Below are 23,826 nucleotides of genomic sequence, written 5' to 3' on the forward strand. Positions count from 1 at the left end.
TGCCTGGTACTTGCAGTATATACAAATGAATAAGTAAACAGCTTTTAGAGTAAACATCAAGTTATCATTATTTGCAGTAAAGAAACACTTGTAATTTTGCCAATAATTATAAAGATAAAACAAGGGTATATTCCTTTTCTCCACTGCTTCAAGACACAATTATCTATTGTACAATGGAAAAATGAACTTGGAGTCATAGGACTTAAGTTTGAATTTCAACTCTGCCATTAACTTTGTGACCATGGGATAATGAGTTCAATTCTTGGAGCCTCAGTTTCTTCATATGTAGCATGAGAGAATTAAAGTAGATGACATCTAGGGTCCTTTCTAGCTCTAGATCTCTGATTTATATTCCTGTGATTCTATCCCTATTTAATGATGATATATGGGTTAGAAGGATCTAGAGAAATAGCAAAGCAATTAATTGAAATAATAAATAGCCTTGGGGAAGGAACAGGCTATAAAGTAAAATCTATATAAAACAGAGCCAAAAGTGAAAGAGGAAATAATAGGATATCCCTTTTCTAAATAACTGCAAAACACATAGTATATCTACAAGTCAGCTTTTCAAGGTTTACTAAAGACTTGTGTAGATACTTTTAAAAAATGTTTTAAAATTTTTTTTCTTAAAAAAAAACAGCAAATAATTGGCTGGTTGTTACTTTTGGTTAAACTTGATCAATATAATAGTTGATGAGCTCTGTATTGATTTGTAAATTTAATGGCCTACTAATTAAACTCTCAATGTGGTGTGGAACAATCAAACTACCAATGGGAAAACTTTATGGAGGTAAAAAATAAAATAAAATTCATTTAGAGAAATAGAAAGTCTGGAATAGCCGGAGAAGTTATAGGAAAAATATAAATGACAGGAGAATAATACTTCTAAACATTAAATTATAGTCTAAACCATCAAGTCATAAAAAAAATTTGTTACTAGTTAAAAACACAAATGTAGATCTGAACAAAGAATCAGAAGCAATAAGACTCAGTAACAGTATTCAGTGGATCTGAGAACATAAATTACTTGACAATAAATAGCTATTATATTTCAACTTCTGGAGTAATTGGAAAGTAGTTTGGTAGAAATTAGATTTAGATTCATAGTTTATATCACAAGTGACTATTGACTGTGTAAAATTGGAAAGCTTTTTTGCAAAATCAGTACAACTAGGTAAAAAGTCTTTGCCTCAGATATCTTTAATAAATATCCAGTAACTAAGTGGATAAATGTCAAAAGAATGAGAACAAATAGTTTTCTTCAGAAGAATTGGATACCATTTGTAATGCTGGAGAAACTGAGGCAAGATAGAATAATATTTTATTTGAAAGAGAAAGATTTACTGGGACCAAATGGATCCATCGTTTGATCCCAGGGCTGAATGAGACTATCATCTCCAAGAATCCAGCAAACAGTGAGAATTCTCAATGACATATATACATGTGGCTCAGATACAGGGGGTAGACCGAGGCAGGGGGTGAGGCAGGGTACTGAGAGTGGGAACACAGGACTAACAATCCGGTTCTGATAGGGTGAGGGGAATCATGAGAGACTTTTTGTAGGTGCTCTAAATCACTATTGATCAGAGAAATGCAAATTAAGACAACTCTGAGATACCACTGACACACCTCTCAGATTGGCTAAAATGACAGGAAAAGACAATGACAAATGTTGGAGGGGATGTGGGAAAACTGGGACACTAATACATTGTTGATGGAACTGTGAATGGATCCAGCCATTCTGGAGAGCAATTTGGAACTCAGCCCAAAAGGCTATCAAAATGTGCATACCCTTTGACTCAGGAGTGTTTCTATTGGATTTATATCCCAAAGAGATCTTAAAGAGAGAAAAGGACCTATATGTGCAAAAAAATGTTTTGTGACAGCCTTTATGTACTGGTAAGAAACTGAAAATTTGAGTGGATGGCCCATCAGTTGGAGAATGGTATATGAATGTTATGGAATATTATTATTCTATAAGAAATGATCAGCCAGATGATTTCAGAGAGGCCTGGAGAGATTTACAGAAATTGATGCTAAGTGAAATGAGCAGAACCAGGAGATCATTGTATACACCGACAGCTAGACTATACAATGATCAATTCTGATAGATGTGGCTCTTTTCAACAATGAAATGATTCAGGCCAGGCCCAATGATCTTGTGATGAAGAGAGCCATCTACATTCAGAGAGAGGACTGTGGAAACTGGGTGTGGATCACAACATAGTATCCTCACCCTTTTTGTTGTTTGTTGCTTGCATTTTATTTTCTTTCTCATTTTTTTCATTTTTTTATTTGATTTTTTTCTTATGCAACAAGATAATTGCATAAATATGTATGCATATATTGGATTTAACATTTTACCATGTTTAACATATGTTGGATTTCTTGCCACCTAGGGGAGGGGATGAGGTGAAATTGGAACAAAAGGTTTTGCAAGCGTTAATGTTGAAAAATTGTCCATGCATATATTTTGAAAATAAAAAGCTTTAATAAAAAAAAATAATAAAAAAAGCAATACTTTTTCTAGATACAATAACAGCAAGCGTGTGCAGTGATCAAGTATGAAAGACTTGGTTCTTCTCAGTGATTCTGTGATCTAAAGCAATCTCAATAGACTTTGGATAGAAAATGCCATCTGCATCCAGAAAGAGAACTGTGGAGACTGAATGCTTTTTTCTGGCTTTTTTTTTTTTTTAATCACTCCCAAGGTTTTTCCCTTTTGCTCTGATTCTTCTCTCCCAACATAATTCATAAAGTAAAATGTTTAATAAAAATTAAAAACAGTAAAAAATACTTTTGTAGATCTGGAAAGAAATGCCCATTGATTGGGAAATTTCCATTTAAATGATGATATTTGAATGTAATGGAATATTACTATACTATTAGAAATTATAAATCTGAAAAAAATACAGAGACCCATGGAAAGTCTTATGTGAATTAATGCAAATGAAGTAAGCATAAACTGTAAAATTATGCACAATCAGTTTAGTAATTAAGTGTAAATAAAATGTTATAAAAAATACTTTAAATATGGTAGCCAGGCTTGGTCTTGAAGAAAAGATTAGATAAGAAGATAAGAAAAGATAAGAAATGCTCCTTTTCCTTTTCTTTAAAGAATTAGGGATTTATAGATCTATATATAATACCACACAAAAAATGTGAGGCTTGGTTGGCACATTTGTTAGTTTTACTGAATTTTTCTTCTTTTTTTAAACTCTATAACAAAAGTATTCATCTCTAGGTAGAGGAGGGAAAACTGATATTTTGGAAAGTGAAAGTAACAACATATATCAATAAAAAAAGTAATTGGTATACAAAATTTGTTATCCTTTTTTTTCTTTCTTTCTTTTTTTTTTTTTAATTTTGCTATAGATGCTTGAAGTAAGACTGTTATATGAGATAAATGATGTGGACTCACCTGAACTTGAACAAGTTCCACCATTGCCAACACCTGTAGGTGGTTCCAATTCTCAACCTATTCCTCCTCAGTCTCATCCATCAACTAGTAGCAGCTCTTCTGATGGACTTCGTGATAATGTTCCTTGTTTAAAGTAAGTTTTATGTATATAGAAATCTTGAGGAGCTATGCTACATTTACCAGTGTTTCTTGTTACTTGTTTGGATATAATGTAAACTCTGGTAAAATGAAAATTCTGTCATAGAATAAAAAGCAATATTGTCTTTCTCAATGTTTGACCACATAGTGTTATGATAGTAGTAACAATAGACATTCTACAGTAAGCTTTATTGTCTTTTTGAAACTTTTTATAATTTTTTTGTTAAATTTGAATGTTTGAATGTTCATATTTTCCAATTTTCTACCATTAATGTATTTCTTGAGTTTGTATTTTTAAGTTTCTCCCAGTTTCATTATGTCTTTTGAGAAACTATGAACAAAAACATATATAGTAGCCAAAGATCAGATATATCTTAGCTAAGTATTAATTTTTTTTTAGCATCTTAATCCTTCATTTTGTTACCCTATTTGACCAAATTGATGTATTGGGGAGATAACTTAATCAGGGCATAATTAGTAACTCATGGTCTATTATTCTTTAAATGTAGTTTAGATTACTTTTTTGCCTAAATGATTATTACGGTTGAATCTCACATGGAATTTATTATTTGCTCTCACAGTCTTCAGAGATCATTGTGTAATTTATCACATTGGCTTGCCATTTCCCTACCTAAAATTATCTTCTGTAAACTGAAAAAATATCTGTGTGTACTTTCAAATCAGTTATAAAAATATAATATAATATCCCTCTTAAGATTGAACTCTGGTACTATACTGTTAACTCAATCATATACTAAGAAATCTGTGCGTTGTAAACCATCTTCTGGTCCCTTAGTACCTTAGGTGTATTCTTTTAATTTGACCTATCTTCTTTACAACCATTTGAAATACTATTCTACCTAAAGTCTTTCTCATTAAAAAGAGAGGAAAATAATTATTTTAGCTTTTTGTCATCTCTTTTTTACCCTCAAGGACCATTTGTGTTCTGTGACAGTTGGGTAGCTTTACTGATTCTCTAACTGACATTTTGCCTTTGGTCTATAAGTCTAGAAACTCTTGAATTCTCTACATGTTTACAGTATGTTCTTTCCAGTGCTTGTTGGGGGCATTTTGTATTTGGTATTTTAAAATGCTCCCTTTATCCAGGGAAAACAACAACAACAACAGACAAATGAAAAACCTCTTCCTTTGTCAGTGAATCTTTCAAGATTTTTTTCCCTCTTAAACTATGGTGTCTCTAGCCTTTAGGATACATATTTTTCATATCAGTCAATCAGTCATAAAAGTTTAATAAGCTTCTATATGTCTAGCACTATTTTAGGTACTAGAGATACAAAGACAAAAATTGTTACAGTCCCTGGCCTCAAGCAAGTTATATTCTATAGAAGGACACCTATTTATAAAGTTATTTCAGGAAGTAAATTTAGGTTCTAGTTGCTGGAGGCATAGACAATAGGAAGAAGAAAAGGCCCTCATAAAAGATGTGAAATTCACACAGAGTATTGAAGAAGTTGTTAATTTTAAGAAGTGGAGGTAAGGACAGAATGTCTTTGTGGCTTTGAGTATAGCCTGTACCAAGGCTCTTCAATAAACTCCAGAGGTTCCATATCAGTTACCTCCAGGATCAAATATAAAATCTTTTTGGTATCCAAAGGCCTTTGTAACTTGGCCTCTTATTTTTCCATTTTTACCTTACTCAACTGCACACATTATGATCTAGTGATATCAGTTTCTTTGCTATTTCTTTTACTAATCAATGTGACTCTATCAGCACTAAGAAGCTGATGTGCGCCATAAGTTTGTAGCCTATAAATAGATATCATAAAAGCATTTATATTGTTGCTACCAATATAACACTGAATTTTATCTGCCTTCTTATTCTGTATTTTTCTGAATTTCTGTTACACTTTACTTTTGCCCCTTAGAGCTAGACAAAGTTGGTTTTATTCAACCATTTAAATAATTGTGATTATAAAATAATTGTCTTCTAAATATATATTCTCAGTAAAAAAAAAAAAAAAAGTGTTGAATTCTCAGTCAACATTATCTTTTCACTTGTAGCTACAGGATAATGAGTAATTAAAAGGAGAATGCAAATAAAGTAACCCTTATTTGTTTCAGGGTTAAAAATTCTCCTCTCAAGCAGTCTCCAGGCTATCAGGCAGAGCTGGTAATTCAGCTTGTATGGGTAGGTGGAGAACCACCACAACAGATAACTAGCCTTGCTGTCAACTCTTCTTATGGCATGTAAGTATAAGTTGGGTTTATTACCAATCTCTTCATAAGATGGCCTTATTCCCTCTTTTCTTTTTTTAAATTGTAAAGAGATATTATAACATCGGCATTTTTTTTTGTTCATGTGCATGTCATTCTATAGAATATATAGTATATAATCTTCTATGATAACATTGCACTGAAATAAAGATAATTAACTGATAAAACAATGTAACATTTAGGAAACAATTGTAATATTATTTTATTCTCCCCCAAAGAATATTTCTCTTGATATTTTGGTCTAAGTTCTTGAAAAAGATCTTGTTCTTTCTATAGCATGATTTAATTTATAATAATCTATAGTATAAACCTCAAATATGATGTCATAGTTGGATGCTGTATATATATCAATGAATATATGTTTAATACTATGTATAAAGATATATCTTTATGAATATATATTCGTGTGTGTGTGCATATGTGTATATATATAGAGAGGGAGACAGGTTCTGATTAGTGCAAGTAATGAATCTCATTATATAGTTGCATGTATTCAAATTTACATTTTTCATAGTTTTAATTATGGAAAATATGATCATTGGTTCCAGCACCATGGAAAGATGTAGTGCTAATTCACATATTATAAGCATATCAAAGGATTCATTGTTCAAACTAATTAGAACCTAAATTATTTTTGTAACTCCCATTGTACTTGTAAACATATAAATATGGAAATAGTATATTACATGCAATATGTCAGGGATTCTTTTAATTATTTGGTATGAAATTTCTTTCTAACTAATAGACATAATAGGTGCCTTAGAATCATGGAGGTTAGTTGACTTTTCAGTAGTACCATATCTAATAAGCATCTGAAGCAGGCTTTGAACTCAGTCTTCCTGATTCCACATCCATTATTGTTTCAACTATATGCTGTTCTTCTTCTCTGTTATGTTATTTAATTATGATTAATAGGGCACATCAAAGCATAATTCATGAACATGTTATTCATTTCTTATATCATAATATTGAAAAGAAAGTCTAGTAAATGTATATATCTTTATCTTCCAATCACAAATGTTAAAGTGGAATTTTACTAATGAATTCTCCTTTTCCTTTTCCAGAGTAGTTTTTGGCAATTGTAATGGTATTGCAATGGTTGATTATCTCCAAAAAGCAGTGCTTCTCAATCTTGGAACCATTGAATTATATGGTTCTAATGATCCTTATCGACGGGAACCCCGATCACCAAGAAAATCTCGACAACCATCAGGAGGTAAGAGCAGAAATGGTGCAGCTCCAAGAAAAGTTGAGACCCTTTTAAAAACTATCTAAACTATTCATTACTTCTGTGAAATAAATTCAAGTTATTTGGTTAAGTTAAAAAAAAAAAAAACACCTCTTTATAAAATTTTCCAAGTCTTTATCTCACCATTTGTAAATTTAAAACATTTTTTAAATTATTTGTTTACATATAAAGACTTTTTTGAATGAAATCCTCTTTGTAACTTTCCACAGACTTCATAAGATTATTAATTTTGTTTATGTCATAAGATTCCTTTGAGAGACTAGTTAAGCCCATTGGTGTAGTGAGCTTTTTCTTCTCAAAAAGCAGCCAGGTGATGAAAGTTCAGATCTTTTATTATATCCAATATAGCCCGGTTAGCTTAGAGGCCTATCTCTCTGCTTGGTTCCAAGAGCTCTCTCCAAATGTCTTTAAATCCAAAGGTCTGGTCCTTCAGCCTCTGCCTCTGCTTTCTTCAGCCTCCAGCCAGCTCCAACTCTTCATGTCATTCCGGTGAAATCTCGACTTGTAGCGTCTTCCTCTCTAGAACTCTCCGACTGGCCCATTGGCCTATTTATGCTCCTTCCAAAGAGAGGGATTATGGGTAGTTCTACTTAGTACCTTGTTTCAGGTTCTGCCTAAAACATCTTCTTGTAAGATTAGATCAACTCTAATAACTTAGCAGTTAGTAAGGATTCCAACATCTCCCCCTTTCTTTTGTTAGATGAAAACACCAAAGGGAATAGGAAATCTAATCAGATTAGTGGGTTTCTGAATGGGTACACATAAATCCATCAATATGGGCCAGAACTTTGTAGCCGATATACATGGTATACATAAATCCATCAATATGGGAAGCATTATACATAATTTACAAAAGCACACAGCAATATAACACAGGCTAGTGGTAATGTAACAAATAACATGAATCAACATGAAAATTTAACTACTGCAAAAGTCTCATCAACAATCTTTCATCTCAAGAAATCCAGTGATTCTTGCAATTGCTTAAAATACATAAGCCCATAGTAATATAACACAGGCTAGTAGTAATGTAACAACATAAATCAACCTGAAAATTTACAAATGTCCATAAGTCCTAGAAATAGTCGATAAGGAATCCATTGTCCATTAGTTCATGCACCAGGAATCTAATAATTCCTGTAAGCTCTGAAGTACTGCAAAAAGTCTCATCAACAATTTTTCATCTCAGGGAACCCAATGATTTCTGAAGATTTTAAGAATCCTTTTGACAGTCTCATTGTCAGCTATCTGATTCTTTCTTCATCTGTGGAAATATAAGCAGATCCTCTTCCCCAAGCAGTTTGGAGGATGCTCACTGATTTAAGAAAAGTGAACGAACAGATGGAAACTATGGGAACTCTTCAGCCTGGACTTCCATCTCCTACTCAGCTTCCTAGAGAATGGCCTCTTTGGGTTATAGACATCAAGGATTGTTTCTATTCCATTCCTCTGGATAAGGAGGATATGAAGAGATTTGCCTTTTCGGTGCCCAGTGTCAATTTAGCTGAGCCTTATAAAAGATATGAATGGACGGTTTTGCCACAGGGTATGAAGAACAGCCCCACGTTGGGCGCCAAAATGTAGTGAGCTTTTTCTTCTCAAAAAGCAGCCAGGTGATGAAAGTTCAGATCTTTTATTATATCCAATATAGCCCGGTTAGCTTAGAGGCCTATCTCTCTGCTTGGTTCCAAGAGCTCTCTCCAAATGTCTTTAAATCCAAAGGTCTGGTCCTTCAGCCTCTGCCTCTGCTTTCTTCAGCCTCCAGCCAGCTCCAACTCTTCATGTCATTCCGGTGAAATCTCGACTTGTAGCGTCTTCCTCTCTAGAACTCTCCGACTGGCCCATTGGCCTATTTATGCTCCTTCCAGAGAGAGGGATTATGGGTAGTTCTACTTAGTACCTTGTTTCAGGTTCTGCCCAAAACATCTTCTTGTAAGATTAGATCAACTCTAATTACTTAGCAGTTAGTAAGGATTCCAACACATTGGTGCTTTCTCAGTCACATTTTTAAATGCATAAAATAAAATATGTATCATTACAAAGGAAAAGAACTGCATTAAAATGCAGTTGTCAGAATTTTTTTTAAAGTTAGCAGAACCTAAATTGAGATCATGATCACAATTAAGAATTTTCCTAATACATCATAAAAACTTTTTTAAAGCAATTACCTTGTTTCCATTTTTTTGCTTACTATTTTTCTTTTTCTTTCTTTCTTTTTTTTTTTAAATTTTATTTTATTTAATAATAACTTTATATTGACAGAATCCATGCCAGGGTAACTTTTTACAACATTATCCCTTGCACTCGCTTCTGTTTTGATTTTTCCCCTCCCTCCCTCCACCCCCTCCTCTAGATGGCAAGCAGTCCTCTATATGTTAGATATGTTGCAGTATATCCTAGATACAATATATGTTTGCAGAACCGAACAGTTCTCTTGTTGCACAGGGAGAATTGGATTCAGAAGGTAAAAATAACTCGGGAAGAAAATCAAAAATGCAAATAGTTCATATTCGTTTCCCAGTGTTCTTTCTTTGGGTGTAGCTGCTTCTGTCCATCATTTATCAGTTGAAATGGAGTTAGGTCTCTTTGTCAAAGAAATCCACTTCCATCAGAATACATCCTCATACAGTATTGTTGTCGAAGTGTATAATGATCTTCTGGTTCTGCTCATTTCACTTAGCATCAGTTCATGTAGGTCTCTCCAAGCCTCTCTGTATTCATCCTGCTGGTCATTCCTTACAGAACAATAATATTTCATAACATTCATATACCACAATTTACCCAGCTATTCTCCAATTGATGGGCATCCATTCATTTTCCAGTTTCTAGCCACTACAAACAGGGCTGCCACAAACATTTTGGCACATACAGGTCCCTTTCCCTTCTTTAGTATCTCTTTGGAGTATAAGCCCAGTAATTGCTTACTATTTTTCAAATATGACAGATAATTTTTTCAAATCAGCAAACATTTAATATGTGCCCACTCTGTGTTAGGCATTGTACTAGGAGGTGAAAAATACAGACAAAAAGAAATAGTTCCTACCCTCAAGGAGCTTATTTTCTAAAAGGGAATGTAATGTATACACAGGGAAATAAATAGCTGTCATTTGAAGAATGAGAAAGCTAGGAGGATCAGAGAAGGCTGCTTCACAGAAGAAGTGCCTTCCAAGTTCAACTATAAAAAAGACCTGAACATTTGATGATAGGATGTGGAACTTTTAAATTTAAGAAATGATAGTTTGACTGCAACATAAAGTTTGTAGAAAGGGATAATAGGAAATAATGCTGGAAATGTGATTAGGAGCCATATCGTGGAAGGCCTTAAATGAGCATCCCCTCAGTTTCAATAAAATATTGTTCATAAAGATCTTTTTCTCTTTTTATTTCTTTTGGATACAGAGTTCTTAATGATATTAGCTGGATCAAAGAGTATGTGCAGTTTTATCTTTCTTTGGGCATAGTTCCAAAATGTTCTCCAGAATGATTAGACTAAATCACAGTTCTATATACATTAGTATACATTAGTACATTAGTATACCTGGTTTTCCACATCCCCTCCAACATTTGTCATTTTACTTTTTTGTTATGTCAGCCAATCTGATAGTGTGAGGTGGTAACTTAAGAGTTGTTTTAATTTGTATTTCTCTAAAAAGTGATTTTGAAAATTTTTCATGTGACTAATGATAACTATTGATTTTTTTTCTTCTGAAAACTACCTGTTTATATGTTTTGATCACTTATCAATTGGAGAATGGCTTTTATTTTTATGAATTTGGTCTAATTCCCTGGAAAATTGAGAAATGAGACATTTATTGTAAAATCCACCATATTTCCCCTCCCAGTTTTCTTTTTTTACTTCTGATTTGGCTACATTTTTGCAAATTTTTTTATTAAATTTGATGTAATAAAAATTTTCCATTTACTTCCCATGGTCTACTTTTTCTTTTTTGTAATATGAAACTCTTATCTTATCCATAGATCTAATAAATTTTTCTGTGCTCCTTTATTTATATCACCTTTTACATCTAAATCATGTACTCAATATGACTTATATTGGTATATAGTATGAAATGTTTATGCCTAAGTTTCCTCCAAACTTCTTTCAAGGAGTTTTTGCCAAATATTGAATTCTTGCCTCCAAAGCTTGGCTTTTTGGATTTATCAAATACTAGATTACTAGAATAATTTACTTCTACATGTCGTGAACCTAATCTGCTCCACTGATATACAACTCTTATTTCCTATCTTGTATCAGATTGTTTTGGTGATTTCTGGCTTATAATATAATTTAAGTTCTGCTGCTGCTAGGCTGTTTTCCTTCATTCTTTTTTTTTAAAATTGATTTATTGATTTAATTAATTAATTAAAATATCAATTGATATTCTTGACCTATTGTTCTTTTAGATGAATTTTATTATTTATCTAGCTTTATGTAATATTTAATGGGCAGATTAATGTGGCACTGAATTAGTAAATTAATTAGGTAGAATTGTCATTATTACTCGACTCGGCCAATCCATGAGCAGTTAATATTTCTCCAACTGTTTATGTAGTAAAAATGTTTTATAATTGTTCATATAATTCCTTATATGTCTTAGTGGTTAAAAATTCCAAGAAGTTTATACTATGAATACTTATTTTTTTAAAAAAATGTCTTTTTCTATCTCCTGCTGTTTATTGGTAATATATGGAAATGCTGTTTATTCGTATATATATAATATGTAATATATAGAAATGCTTATAATTTATATGTACTTATTTTATATCTTTCAACTTTGCCAAAGTTGCAATTGTTTCAGTTAGTTTTTTTTGTTTGTTTGTTTTGTTTTGTTTTGTTTTACATTGATTCTCTCCATCATGTCATCTGTAAAGAGTGATTGATTCCAAATTGTTCTACAAATTGTTTGGATCAGTTTGTGATACCACCATAAGTACATTAGTGTCCCTATCTTGTTTCATTGTCTTTTATTATTGTTTCAGTTTTTTTTTTTAATCGCTTTAAGCTAGCATTCCTAGAACAATTATGAATAATAGTGATGATAATGGACTTCCTTGTTTCACTCCTGTTCTAGTGGGAAGGCTTCTAGTTTATCCCCATTTAAGATAAATATTTTCTCTTTATTTTAGATACTATTTGTCATTTTAAGAAAAGCAACATTTATTCCTTTGTTTTTTAATGTTTTTAATAGAGACAGGGTTATATTTTTGAAAAGCACTTTCTGCATCTGTTGATTTAATCATAGGAATTTTTTTGTTATTGATAAGACCAATTGGGCTTTTAGTTTTCTTAATATAAAGCCAGCCTTGAATTGCTATAAATCCCACTTGGTCATACTGTATGATCTTTGTGATGTATTTTTATAATATCCTTTCTAGTGGGTTGTTGGGTTTTTTGTATATTTAATTTTTTTGCAATATTCCTTAGAATAATTGGCTTACACTTTTTTCTGCTTTTGATCTCCCTGATTTAGTAATTAAAGCCATATTTGTGTCATAGAAGGAATTTTTAAAGATTTTTTTCCTGTTCTTTCAAATATTTTATATAATATTAGAATTATTATTTAAATGTTTGGCATAATTTTCTTGTAAATTCATCTGGTCTTAGGATTTTTTTCCTTAAGAAGCTCATTTATGACTTTCTTTTTGTAAGATAAGATTATTTAAATACTCTATTCCTTCTATTAATCTGGGAAATTAATATTTTTTGCAAATATTCATCCATTTCACTTATGCTATCAGTTTTGTTGGCATGTAACTAGGCAAAATAGTTTTTAATAATTGTTATAGGGGCAGCTAGGTGGCACAGTGGATAGAGCACCAGCTCTGAAGTCAGGAGATCTAAGTTAAAATTTGAGCTCAGACACTTAACACTTCCTAGCTGTGTGACTCTGGGCAAGTCACTTAACCCCAATTACCTCAGCAAAAATAATAATAATAATAATAGTTACATTTTATCTTCATTGGTGGTACATTTATTTGTCTTTTCATTTTTAATGCTACTAATTTGGTTTCCTTCTTTAATTGAATTAATCCAATGACTTATTTTATTGACTTTTTTCCCCCATGGAACAAGCTCCTAGTTTTGTTATTAGTTCTGTTTTTCTCCATTGGATTTTTTAAAACTTTCAATTTTTTAAATTTATTGATTTTTAGGATTTCTATTTTGGTATTTAATTGGGGCTTTAAAATTTGTTCTTTTTCTAGGTTTTTTTTTTTTTTTTTAGCAGCTTTTCCAATTCATTGATCTGCTTTTTCTTGTTCTGATATAACCTTTAGAGATATAAATTCCCCTTAAGTACTGTTTTATTGTATTCTTAAGAATGTGATCTGTTTTCTCATTATCATCATCTTTAATGAATTTATTGATTTTTTCCCCCTGTGATTTTTTTTTGATGAGTTATTCTTTAAAAATAGATTATTTAATTATTAATTTTGAATGTCTGTTTTATTGATTATAATTTTGTTACATTATGAGCTCAAAGGGGTACATTTAATATTTCTGCTTTGCTTCATTTGTTTATGCTCTAAAACATGATCAATTTTGTTATGAAGTTGCTGTGTTCAGCTGAGAGGAAAATATACTCTTATTTCCATTTATTTTTCTTCTAAAGTCTGTCATATCTAATTTTTCTAAAATTTATTCTTCTAAATTAAGATCTATATATAAATATAGTCTTTCTTCCTATAATTCATTTTGTTTTTCTTTAAGTATTGGATGTTCTGCCATTTGCTACATATTTTTTTAGTATTGATATTATTTAATTGTCTATAATACCTTTTAGCAAAATATAACTTCCATATTGCTTTTAATTAGGTCTGGTTTTTGCTTAACTTTATCTGAGATCGTGATTACTCCTCCTGCCTGCCCTTTTTTTTTTTTTTTAACCACAGCTGAAACATAACAGATTCTTAATAACATTGATTATCTAAGTGAAATAGATGAATGTTTATATTGTGAGAAGGAAATAAAATATTTTGTGTCCCTATCTTAGAAAAAAGAAATTGAAAAAGTAATAAATGAGCGCCCCTAAAAAATACAATCCAGGACAAGATGGATGTACAAGCAAATTCCACCAAACATTTAAGGAATGATTAATTTTAATATTAGCAGAAAAGTTTGGGGGAGTTCAGCTAGAATGTTTATGTTACCATCTTGGCTCTGGCTTGGAAGGATGTTTTGGTTTTATTATTTGTCTTTTTAAAATAATACATGTGGACAAGAACAAAAAAAGCTAAGTTAAAGTGAAATATTTAGAAACCTAGGATATTCAAAACATTTAAAAATACTTAGCAAAAAGAAAACATTTTAATAATCATTTTATACCTCATTACTTCAGAAAATTAAATCAATAAAAATTGTTCTATTTCCAGTTAGTCTCTTAAAAGTTTTCATGATACAACCAATCAATAAAAATGAAAAAATAAAATTCATATAATCTTTCTTTCATTTAATTTAAAGTATTTTTATATTGGCATAGAGTTCACATACTTATTTACTTTTTTGCAAGTCCACATTTTTATATTGTATATTATTTAAATGCTATCATTTCAACAAAATGCACATTCAACAAAATACCTATTACTTAAACACTATCATTTCAACAAAATAAGATAATTAGCCTTTCTTCATTTCTTTGTAAAAAATTACACTGCAGTACTTTTATTTTGCCACCATTAGATGCATATTAGAATTTTAAAAAAATTATTAACATTAATAAAAACATACATTTGCATTTAATATGTAAAACTAAATTAGAAATAATGCCAGTATATTTTAAAACATTAATCATTTAAAAGTTGATAATGATGTTTTATTTTTGAATGTCTCTGATATGCAAATAGCTTTTCATGTACCCGAATTTTTGGTCATAAGAGTGGGATGGCTTATTTCAAGAGAGAGATCTCCTCTACATAATATATGATAAATTTTTGCAAAAAAAAAAAAATACCAATGTAGTGATGTCTCCCATGGAATAGTTGGAAAAAATTAAAATCATTGTCTTACTATTTAAGCTATAGTATAAGCATTTGACAATCTTCTAATATAGTTAAAATGGCTGATAAATTCTTGGTTTAAGAGATAAATATTTTTTAGGAGGGAGAAGAGGATAACAATGGGAAAGTACTGAACTATATATTGAAATTCATACAAATAAAGAAATTTCAGTTGGTGATATATCTGATGGATAAAACGAATCTTTTCATCTGGTAGTTCACTATGGAGATAAAGCATGGTATAGTAGAAAAATGTATGAGACATAGGTACAGATTGAACTTCTGGCTGAACGCTTGTAAGTCTTTCTGAAAATGAGTTTTATTATTTGCTAAAGTAAATGTAATAATAACTTAAAATATATCTTTTGTTCTTCCAAATAGATTTTATTTTTTTTCTAGCTCTTTAAGATAATTTTTGATAGTGTATAGGCACTTAGGTAAATTGTCATTTTTATTACATTGGTTTGATTTATTCATAAGTAATTGATGTTCTTTCCAGTTGTTTAGCTCCTGACTTCATTTGTGTGAAAAGTGTTTTGTAATTGTGTTCATGTAGTTCCAGAGTTTGACTTTTCAGGTAGACTCCTAAATATTTTATACTGCCTACATTTTATTTAAAATGGAATTTCTCTTTCTGTCTTTTGCTGGTTATTTTTCTTGTATATGTAGAAATGCTGATGATTTATGTTGATTTGTTGTATATTTTGCAATTTTGGTAAAATTATTAATTTTTTCAACTAGTTTTTAGTTGATTCTGTTAAGTTTATTATCGTATCATTTGCATAAATCTCTGAGGCTAGATTTGAAGTCCTCCTGACTTCAGGGCTGGTGCTATATCCACTATACCAATTAGCTGCCCCTTAATTTCTTTTTCTTCTCATTGCTATAGCTAACATTTTCAATACAGTACTGAATAGTAACAGTTATAATGGGTATCCTCAATTCATCCCTGATGTTACTGAGAAGGCTTCTAGCTTATCTCCCGATTATTTGGGGATTATTTTGGATAAATACTATTTATTATTTTAAGGAAAGTTCCATTTATTCCTATGCTCTCTAGTGTTTTAATGGGGATGGGAGCTATATTTTCTCAAAGACTTTTTCTGCATCTATTGAGGTAATAATATGATTTCTGTTGGTTTTGTTAATAATACAATCAATAATGTTGATAGTTTTTCTAATACTGAACCAGACATGCATTCCTGGTGAAAATTCTACCTGGTCATAATGTATGATCTTTGTGATACATTTCTATAATCTCCTGCTAGTTAAATGTATCATCAATATTGCATCAATATTCATTAGGTAAATTGGTTTGTGGTTTTCCTTCTCTGTTTTAACTCCTTCTGGTTTAGGTATCAGCATCATATTTATATCATGAAAGGAAATTGTTAAGACTTCTTTTGCCTGTTTTCCCAAATAATTTACATAATGTTGAATTAAATGCTCTTTAAGTGTTTGGCAGAATTCACTTGTGAACTCATCTACCCCTGGGACTTTTTTCCCAGGATGTTCTTTGATGGTTTATTCAATCTCTTTTTCTAAGATGGGATTGTTTAAGTATTCTGTTTCCTCTTCTGTTTATGTTTTTGTAAATATTCATCAACTTCACATCAACTTCTTTCTTTTGAGAATTGGATGCTATACCACATGTATGTGGAATATTGATATTATTTCATTGTCTATGATACTTTTTGGGAAGACATAGGTTCCTTCCTTGTCTCTTTTAATTAGATCTCTTTTTTGTTACTACCTCTGCGGTTTTTTTTTTTTTTTTTTTTTTGGTTTTGTTTTGCTTTGTTTTGTTTTTTACTTTACCTGAAACATAATAGATTCTGCTACAGTTGTTTACCTATATTCTATGTGTGTCTCTCTGCTTTAAGTGTATTTTTTTTTATAAACAATATATAGTGGGATACTAGTTTTTTTAATCTACTATCTGCTTCCATTTTTTTTAATGAGGGATAAGTTCATCCCATTCACATTTAAACTTTTTATTATTGAGTATTTTCTTCTATTCTGTTTTTCCTCTTGTTTATCCTAATCTTTCTCCTTTCACTCCTTTCCTCTTCACCATTGTTTTCTTCAAATCACTACCTCCCCCAATCTGCTCTCCCTTCTGTCACTCTTATCATTTTTTTTGTCTCCCTCTACTCCTGCTTCCCTATAGGGTAAGATAGATTTCTATACCCAACTGATTTTGTATATTATTCCCATTCTGATCCAATTCTAATGAAATTAAAATTCAAGCAACGCCAAACATCCCCTCCCATCTTCCCTGTAATGGGTTGTTGGCTCCTCTTCATGAGAGATAATTTATCTCATCTTACTTTTCCCTTTCTTCTGTTTCTAGTGTCTCCTTCTCATCCTGTAATTCCTTTTTATATCATCCTGTTATGAGTTCAAATGTTGGAGTTCTTGTTTTTCTCATAGCCGGTTTAGCTTAGAGCCCTCCGAATGTCTCCAAATCCAAGGGTTTTGTCCTTTAGCCTCCAACCAGCACAGAGATGGAATGAATCTCTTGTCTCCTTCACTCTGGGCTCGGCTAATTTTCTGGTGAGTCTTTCAGACCAGCTTGGTCTCAGTGGGGAAGTGCAGGAGCCCAGCCACCAACTACAATGGTATGAGATGAAGATGAATCTGGTTGTCCGCTGAACTCTCCACTCGTAGCTTTATCCTCTGAAAACTCTTCGTCTGCCACCAGCCAGCCAAGTGGAATATATTCTGCCTTGCCTCGGAAAGAGGGCTTCTGGTGTAATTCCGCTGAAATCCGTCAAAGTGCTCTCTGCACCAGAGTCACTCCTCTCGAGTCCAGCTGAACTCTCCTCCACGGCCAGCCAGCCAAGAGGAAAAAATGTATTCTCTCTTGCCTTGCCGTGGAGAGAGGGATTATGGGTTTTCTCCCATAGTGCTCTCTGGCCCAAAGAGCTTCAAGGGAGGTGTGAACTCATTGAACTCCAATGAGTAAAGGTGTGAACACAAGCCTTGTATTAATTAGTTCTACTTAGTACCTTGTTTCAGGTTCTGCCCAAAATCTTCTTGTAAGATTAGATCAACTCTAATTAGTTAGCAGTTTATAAGGATTCCAACATCATCCCATCAAAGTCACCTTTATGTAATATATACTCCTTTTAATTGCTAATAGTGATACTATTCAAGTTACAAATATCATCTTTCTATGTAGGGAATCAAACAGTTTAGCCTTATTGAATCCTGCATATTTTCTTTCCTTTTTACCTTTTTATGCTTCCTCTAGAGTCTTGTGTTTGAAGATCTTTTGTTTTGTTGTTGTTCAGCCTATTTGTTTATGCCTGTAGGATTATGTTCAATTTCACCATGTATGTCGTTCTTGATTTTAGTCTTAGCTCCTTTGCCTTCTAAGTAAAATCTGCTGAATACTATGTATTCCTTAATGTGGCTTTATAATATTTGAGTTGTTTCTTTCTGCTTGCTTTGCAATAGTTTCTCCTTTACCTAGGAATTCCAAAATTTGGCTATAATATTCCTGGGAGTTTTCAGTTTGGAATCTTTTTCAAGAGATGACTGGGTAGATTTTTTTTTTCCAGTATCTATTTTACTCTTAGTTCTAGGATATCAGGGCAGCTTTCTTTGATAATTTTTAAAAGTACATTGTCCAGGTCCTTTTTTTTTTTTTTTTTTCAGATAGTCTAGTAATTCTTATATTATCTCTCCTTACATTATTTCTGATGTGGTAGAATAATTCAGAACTATATGATCCATTTTCCAGTTCAGTTTTTTTTTTTTTTCTAATGAGATATTTTTACAGCTTCTTTTACCTTTTCATACTTTTTGCGATTGATTCTTGATGTCTTGTCCAATTCTAATTTTAAGGAGTTTTTTTTTTTTTAGTTAGTTTTTTTAACCTCCTTTTCCATTTTGCCAATTCTTTTTTTTAAAGGGAGAGAAGAAAATAAGCATTTATTAGATGGGCTTACCTCCCCAGACTCATGACTCTGGGAGAAAGGTGCTATTATGATCTCCATTTTACCATTGAAGAAAGAGGCAAGCAGTGCTTTGATGGCTTGCTCAGGATCATATAGGTATAAGGATCTGAAGACACATTGGAACTCATATCTTGTTGATTCCAGGCCCATTGTGCTAACTGCCTGATTTTCTTTTCTTTTTTCTTTTTCCCATCTTTGTAAGTTCTTTTTTTTTTTTAAATAATAGCTTTTAATTTTCAAAATACCTGCAAAGATAGTTTTCAAAATTCACCCTTGCAAAACCCACTATTATTCCAAGTTATTCTCCCTCCCTTCCCCATCCTCCTCCTCTAGACAGCCAATAATCCAATATATATATTAAACATGTGCAATTCTTCTATACATATTTCTGTATTTATCATGCTGCACAAGAAGAATCAACTCAAAAAAGGGGAAAAAACAAGAAAGAAAACAAAAAACAAGCAAACAACAAAAAAAAGTGAAAAAACTATGTTGTGATCCACATTCAGTCCTGACAGACTTCTTTCTGGATGCAAATGTCTCTCTCCATCACAAATCTGTTGTAATTGGTCTGATCACCTCATTGTTGAAAAGAGCCATGTTCATCAGAATTGATCATCATGTAATCTTATTGCTATGTACAATATTTTCTTGATTCTACTCACTTCACTTATCATCAGTGCATGTAAGTCTCTCCAGGCTTTTCTGAAATCATCCTGCTCATCATTTCTTATAGAACAATTATATTCCATAGCATTTATATACCATAACTTATTCAGCCATTTCCCAACTGTTAAGAATCCATTCAGTTTCCAGTTCCTTGGATTGGCCAGTTCTTAAAAGGAATTTATTTCTTCAGTAAAATTTTGTATGTCTCTTTGCAATTTGGGAATTTCCTTTATCAAGCTATTGATTTTTTTTTTTTAAATGATTTTCTTATGTTATTCTCATTTCTTTTGCCATTTTTTTCCTTCTGTTTGTTATTTGATTTTTAAAGGACTTTTGGGACTTGAGTTCTTTTTGGACCCGAAGCCAGTTCTTATCTTTCTTTGAGACTTTGAATGTATATATTTTAACATTGTTGTCCTCTTCTGAATTTATGTTTTTTTGGTCTTTCTTATCACCATAATACCTTTCTATAGTCAGGTGTTTTTTTTTCCCCTTTGGTTGCTTATTTCTTTTTAGCCTATTTTATTACTTTTAAAGTTGAGTTCTGCTCCTAAGGTGAAAAGGGCACTGTTCCAAGCTTATTTTGCTGGAGATTACTCTGGCTCTGGCTACTAACCTAGTGTTACATCAGGTCTGAAGGGACCCTGGTCACTTTCTTGATGCTCTGTTGAGATCCACAAAATGGGAAGTTGATGTTGCACCATGGCCATAGGTAGCCTGATCATTTGCTTCAGGCTGTGGGGGATTCTGGCTGTTCATGTGGTGCTGTGCTGGAGTCTATAAGAGAGGGCTTGATACTACATGGGAGAGAGAATATGGATACTTGTCTGGTGTTTGCCTGTACCTAGGAGGGTTGGGGAATGAGAGAGACTAGACTGATTGCTTGCCTGCTGTTAAATCAGAGCCATAGGGTCTTGGTCACTGACTTGTGTTGGGGCTCACTGTTTCCCATTGGCTTGCTGAGGCAGAGCCTGTTGTTGTCTTGCTAGGACACTTGCTGCCTTAGAATGCACTTCCCTTTTACCTGCTGTCCTTTCAAGTTGTCTTGGGCTGGAAAATTGTTCCACTGCATTTTTTTGTCAGTTCTACCTTTCTAGAATTTGTTTTAAAGTGCTATTTTATGATTGTTGGAGGTGAATTTGGGAGAATTCAGGAGATTTTTCTGCTTTCTCTGTCATTGAAGCTCCTAGAAGTTTCTCCTCTTAGCCCTTATAAAATCTTAAAACAAAACATCATTTGGTAGACTAGAATTAATTGCTAGTTAGGTTGTTCTTGAAAATTTTTTCTTTTGCAGCATGTTTCTATATTTTTGTATTCATTCTCAGTTATCTTCCCTGGTATCTGTCCTGCATTTTTGACTTTTGAAAATCAGAGCTCAGTCATGAATCCAAATGCAACCAAAATTTTCTTTTTTGACATTGTTCTTTTTCATTGCTAATATTTATATTAAATTTTTAGAATTTTATTGTTAAGAGGCTGCTATCTTTTCTGAATTCTTTAGCTTTCTTCCTTGAAGTTTTTAGAAATTTTGTTTTCCAATATCTATTATAGGTTTGGATTATATCCAGCATATCAGTCATATGATTATATATTAAATGCTTACTATGTGCAAGTTATTGCAATAGGTTGCAATACTGCAATGCAATTACTGTTAAGTCAAACAATTCCTTTCTATAAGAAGTTTCTTTTTAATAAGAAAGATAAGGATATATATATATATATATACACATATATATATATATATTATACAGAATAAATATACAGAAACCTAATACAAATCAATATAAAGTAGCTTGAGACTGAGGATACTAGCATTGGAGAACTCATGAAAGATTTCTTAACAGAATGTGATGGTCCAGTTGTATTTTAAAGGATGAAAAGTATTCTAGGAGAAAGATGTGAAGAAGTAGTCCATTACAGGCATGGTAAGTGACCAGTGTACATCCTAGAAGAGAATAGGCTTAGTTTGGCTGATTTGCATAGTGAGAGAAAGAATAATGTGGAATGACATTGAAAAAAACTGGTTGGGATAGGTTTGTAAAGAGCTTTAAAAGTTAAACAGGAGCTTATGTGTGATTCTTTAGACAATAAGAAATCATACACATTTGAGAAAATGTGATCAGAGTTAAGGTTGTGGAAAACTACATTGGTAGCATTATAGAAGATTAACTAAAATGGAAGAACTTGAGGCAGTAAAACCATTTAGAAAACAGTTATGATAATTTAAGTGAGAAACACAGTACACCTAAACTAAAATGGTAGCTATGTGAGTAGAGAAATGGAGTCAGACACAAAAGATGTTATGAAGGTGGAAATGTTAAGTTTGACAACTGATTAAGTAAGACTAAAGGGTTGAACAAAACATGAATTGCAAACCTAGTAACCTAGAAGAACAGAAATAAGGTAGTTTGGAAAAAGAGTTGGGGAAAAGCAATTAAGGAAGTTTGATATTAAACTGAATCTCAGAAGAGATGGAGCTAGATATCTAGATCTGAGAGTTACTGGAACAGAGACGATAAGTAAACCATGGGAACTGAGAGAAAAAAGAACACCCACAGTTAGGGGACATTATCTGGATGATGAACCAGCAAAGGATGTTGAAATGAGTTTAAACAAGTAGGAACAGAACTAAAGGAATATCATAAAATCTCAGAGAGGAGGGACTGTCCAAGAAGAGAGGATGATTAATGGGTTCAAATGCAGAAGATATGTCCAAAAAAAAAAAAAAAAAGATGATATATGAAAAAATCAGATTTAGCAATTAAGAGATTATTGATCAACAATTGCTTGAGGAGGAGGAAAGTATTGGGGTCAGGAGATATAAGATTTTATCTTTCTCTGCCTGAGCAGCCTCAATAATAATTGATACTTCTAAGGGGGAAAATATGGACAGAAAAAAAGAAGAGGGAATATAGACATGACATCTTAAATACTTTCATTCTATGGAAAACACAAATGCTAAAGAATGAGTAAATAAGTATACAGATTATGAATCAAGAGGAAAAGTTTAGAATAGATAGAAGGGAAGAGAATCAATGATGAGAAGAGGGTAAAGATATCATTCTTAAGAAAAAATAACAAAAGAACTTACAGGGATGAAAGAAATAGGGAATTTTGTTTTAGCCACTTAAATGAGAAGAGAAAAATGACAAGAATTAGATAACTTTTTTTTTTAAAGGAAAAATGGAATCAATAAGTTAAGAAAAACCCCAAAACTAGGAAAAGGGTTGACAAGTATTGGAGTGTAGCAGTGAGGATGAGAAAGAAACAGTTTGTGGAAATAGGGTTATATCAAAGTAGATTTATCAGAACTTTTCTAGGCTCAAAATTTTGACATAATCAAGGAAGAGTGACCAAAAAGAACACACCCCTCAAAAAAATATTAGAAACACAAGTAGAATAAATAACAAACTTAATTAATTTATTTATATATTAATAGATTAAGTAATTGTACATTAAAACAAAAGAGAATGACAGATTGAATAAGAAAACAAACCCCAATAAACTGATTTTTGTAGGAAACATTTATAAAGTAAAGACATATAATAAAAGTAGAAGTCATAAAAAAATTACTATTAACTGAATAAAAAAAGGGGCATTCTGGGTCACAGTATCAGACAAAGCAAAACAAAAATTCACAAAAATAAACAGATAAACACCTTATACTATGCTGAAAGGAACTACAGATAATAAATTAACACCAGTTTTAAACTTTAAGCAAGTTTAAGTGGCATGGCATCTAAATTCAGAAAAGAAAAATTCACTGACTCACAAGAAGATAGAAATAATAATAATAAATATTAACATCTTTCCAAGTTGGACAAATCTAATACAAATTGGGTGGGATGGGGTGTGTGAATTGTCATTTCTCAGAGAGGATCAAAATAACATTATTATGTTAGAGTCATGTTATAGTGTATCCAGTTGTAGCTGATTAGACCAGTGTGATCTCAAAATGCTCTACCACAGGTCAGGCCCATGTGAACATTTGATGTGTATTCTCTAATTCTGTTCATTTGTATTTGTTTTGAGCTACTTCAATTCTACTTTTTTATAGAGTACAACACCTTCTTTGCTGAGGGCACACCATGCTGGCAAGTCCTGTGTCAGTATCTCTTTTGTCACACAATCAATTCCAGAGTTCAAACAAAAGA

At 32.0% G+C, this 23,826-nt stretch overlaps 1 protein-coding gene across 1 annotated transcript in view; it reads left to right on the forward strand.

The window, feature by feature from the left end:
* The window catches only part of STXBP5 (syntaxin binding protein 5), a 199,145-nt gene that overhangs the window by 130,629 nt on the left and 44,690 nt on the right, over positions 1 to 23,826 (forward strand). The window contains exons 16-18 of the mRNA XM_051996743.1: positions 3,376 to 3,554; positions 5,642 to 5,767; positions 6,859 to 7,010. Coding sequence (XP_051852703.1) covers positions 3,376 to 3,554; positions 5,642 to 5,767; positions 6,859 to 7,010 — 457 coding nt within the window. The remainder of the gene's footprint in view (positions 1 to 3,375; positions 3,555 to 5,641; positions 5,768 to 6,858; positions 7,011 to 23,826) is intronic.

The sequence above is a fragment of the Antechinus flavipes genome, chromosome 4 (assembly GCF_016432865.1).
Source record: "Antechinus flavipes isolate AdamAnt ecotype Samford, QLD, Australia chromosome 4, AdamAnt_v2, whole genome shotgun sequence".
NCBI classification, from domain to species: Eukaryota; Metazoa; Chordata; class Mammalia; order Dasyuromorphia; family Dasyuridae; genus Antechinus; species Antechinus flavipes.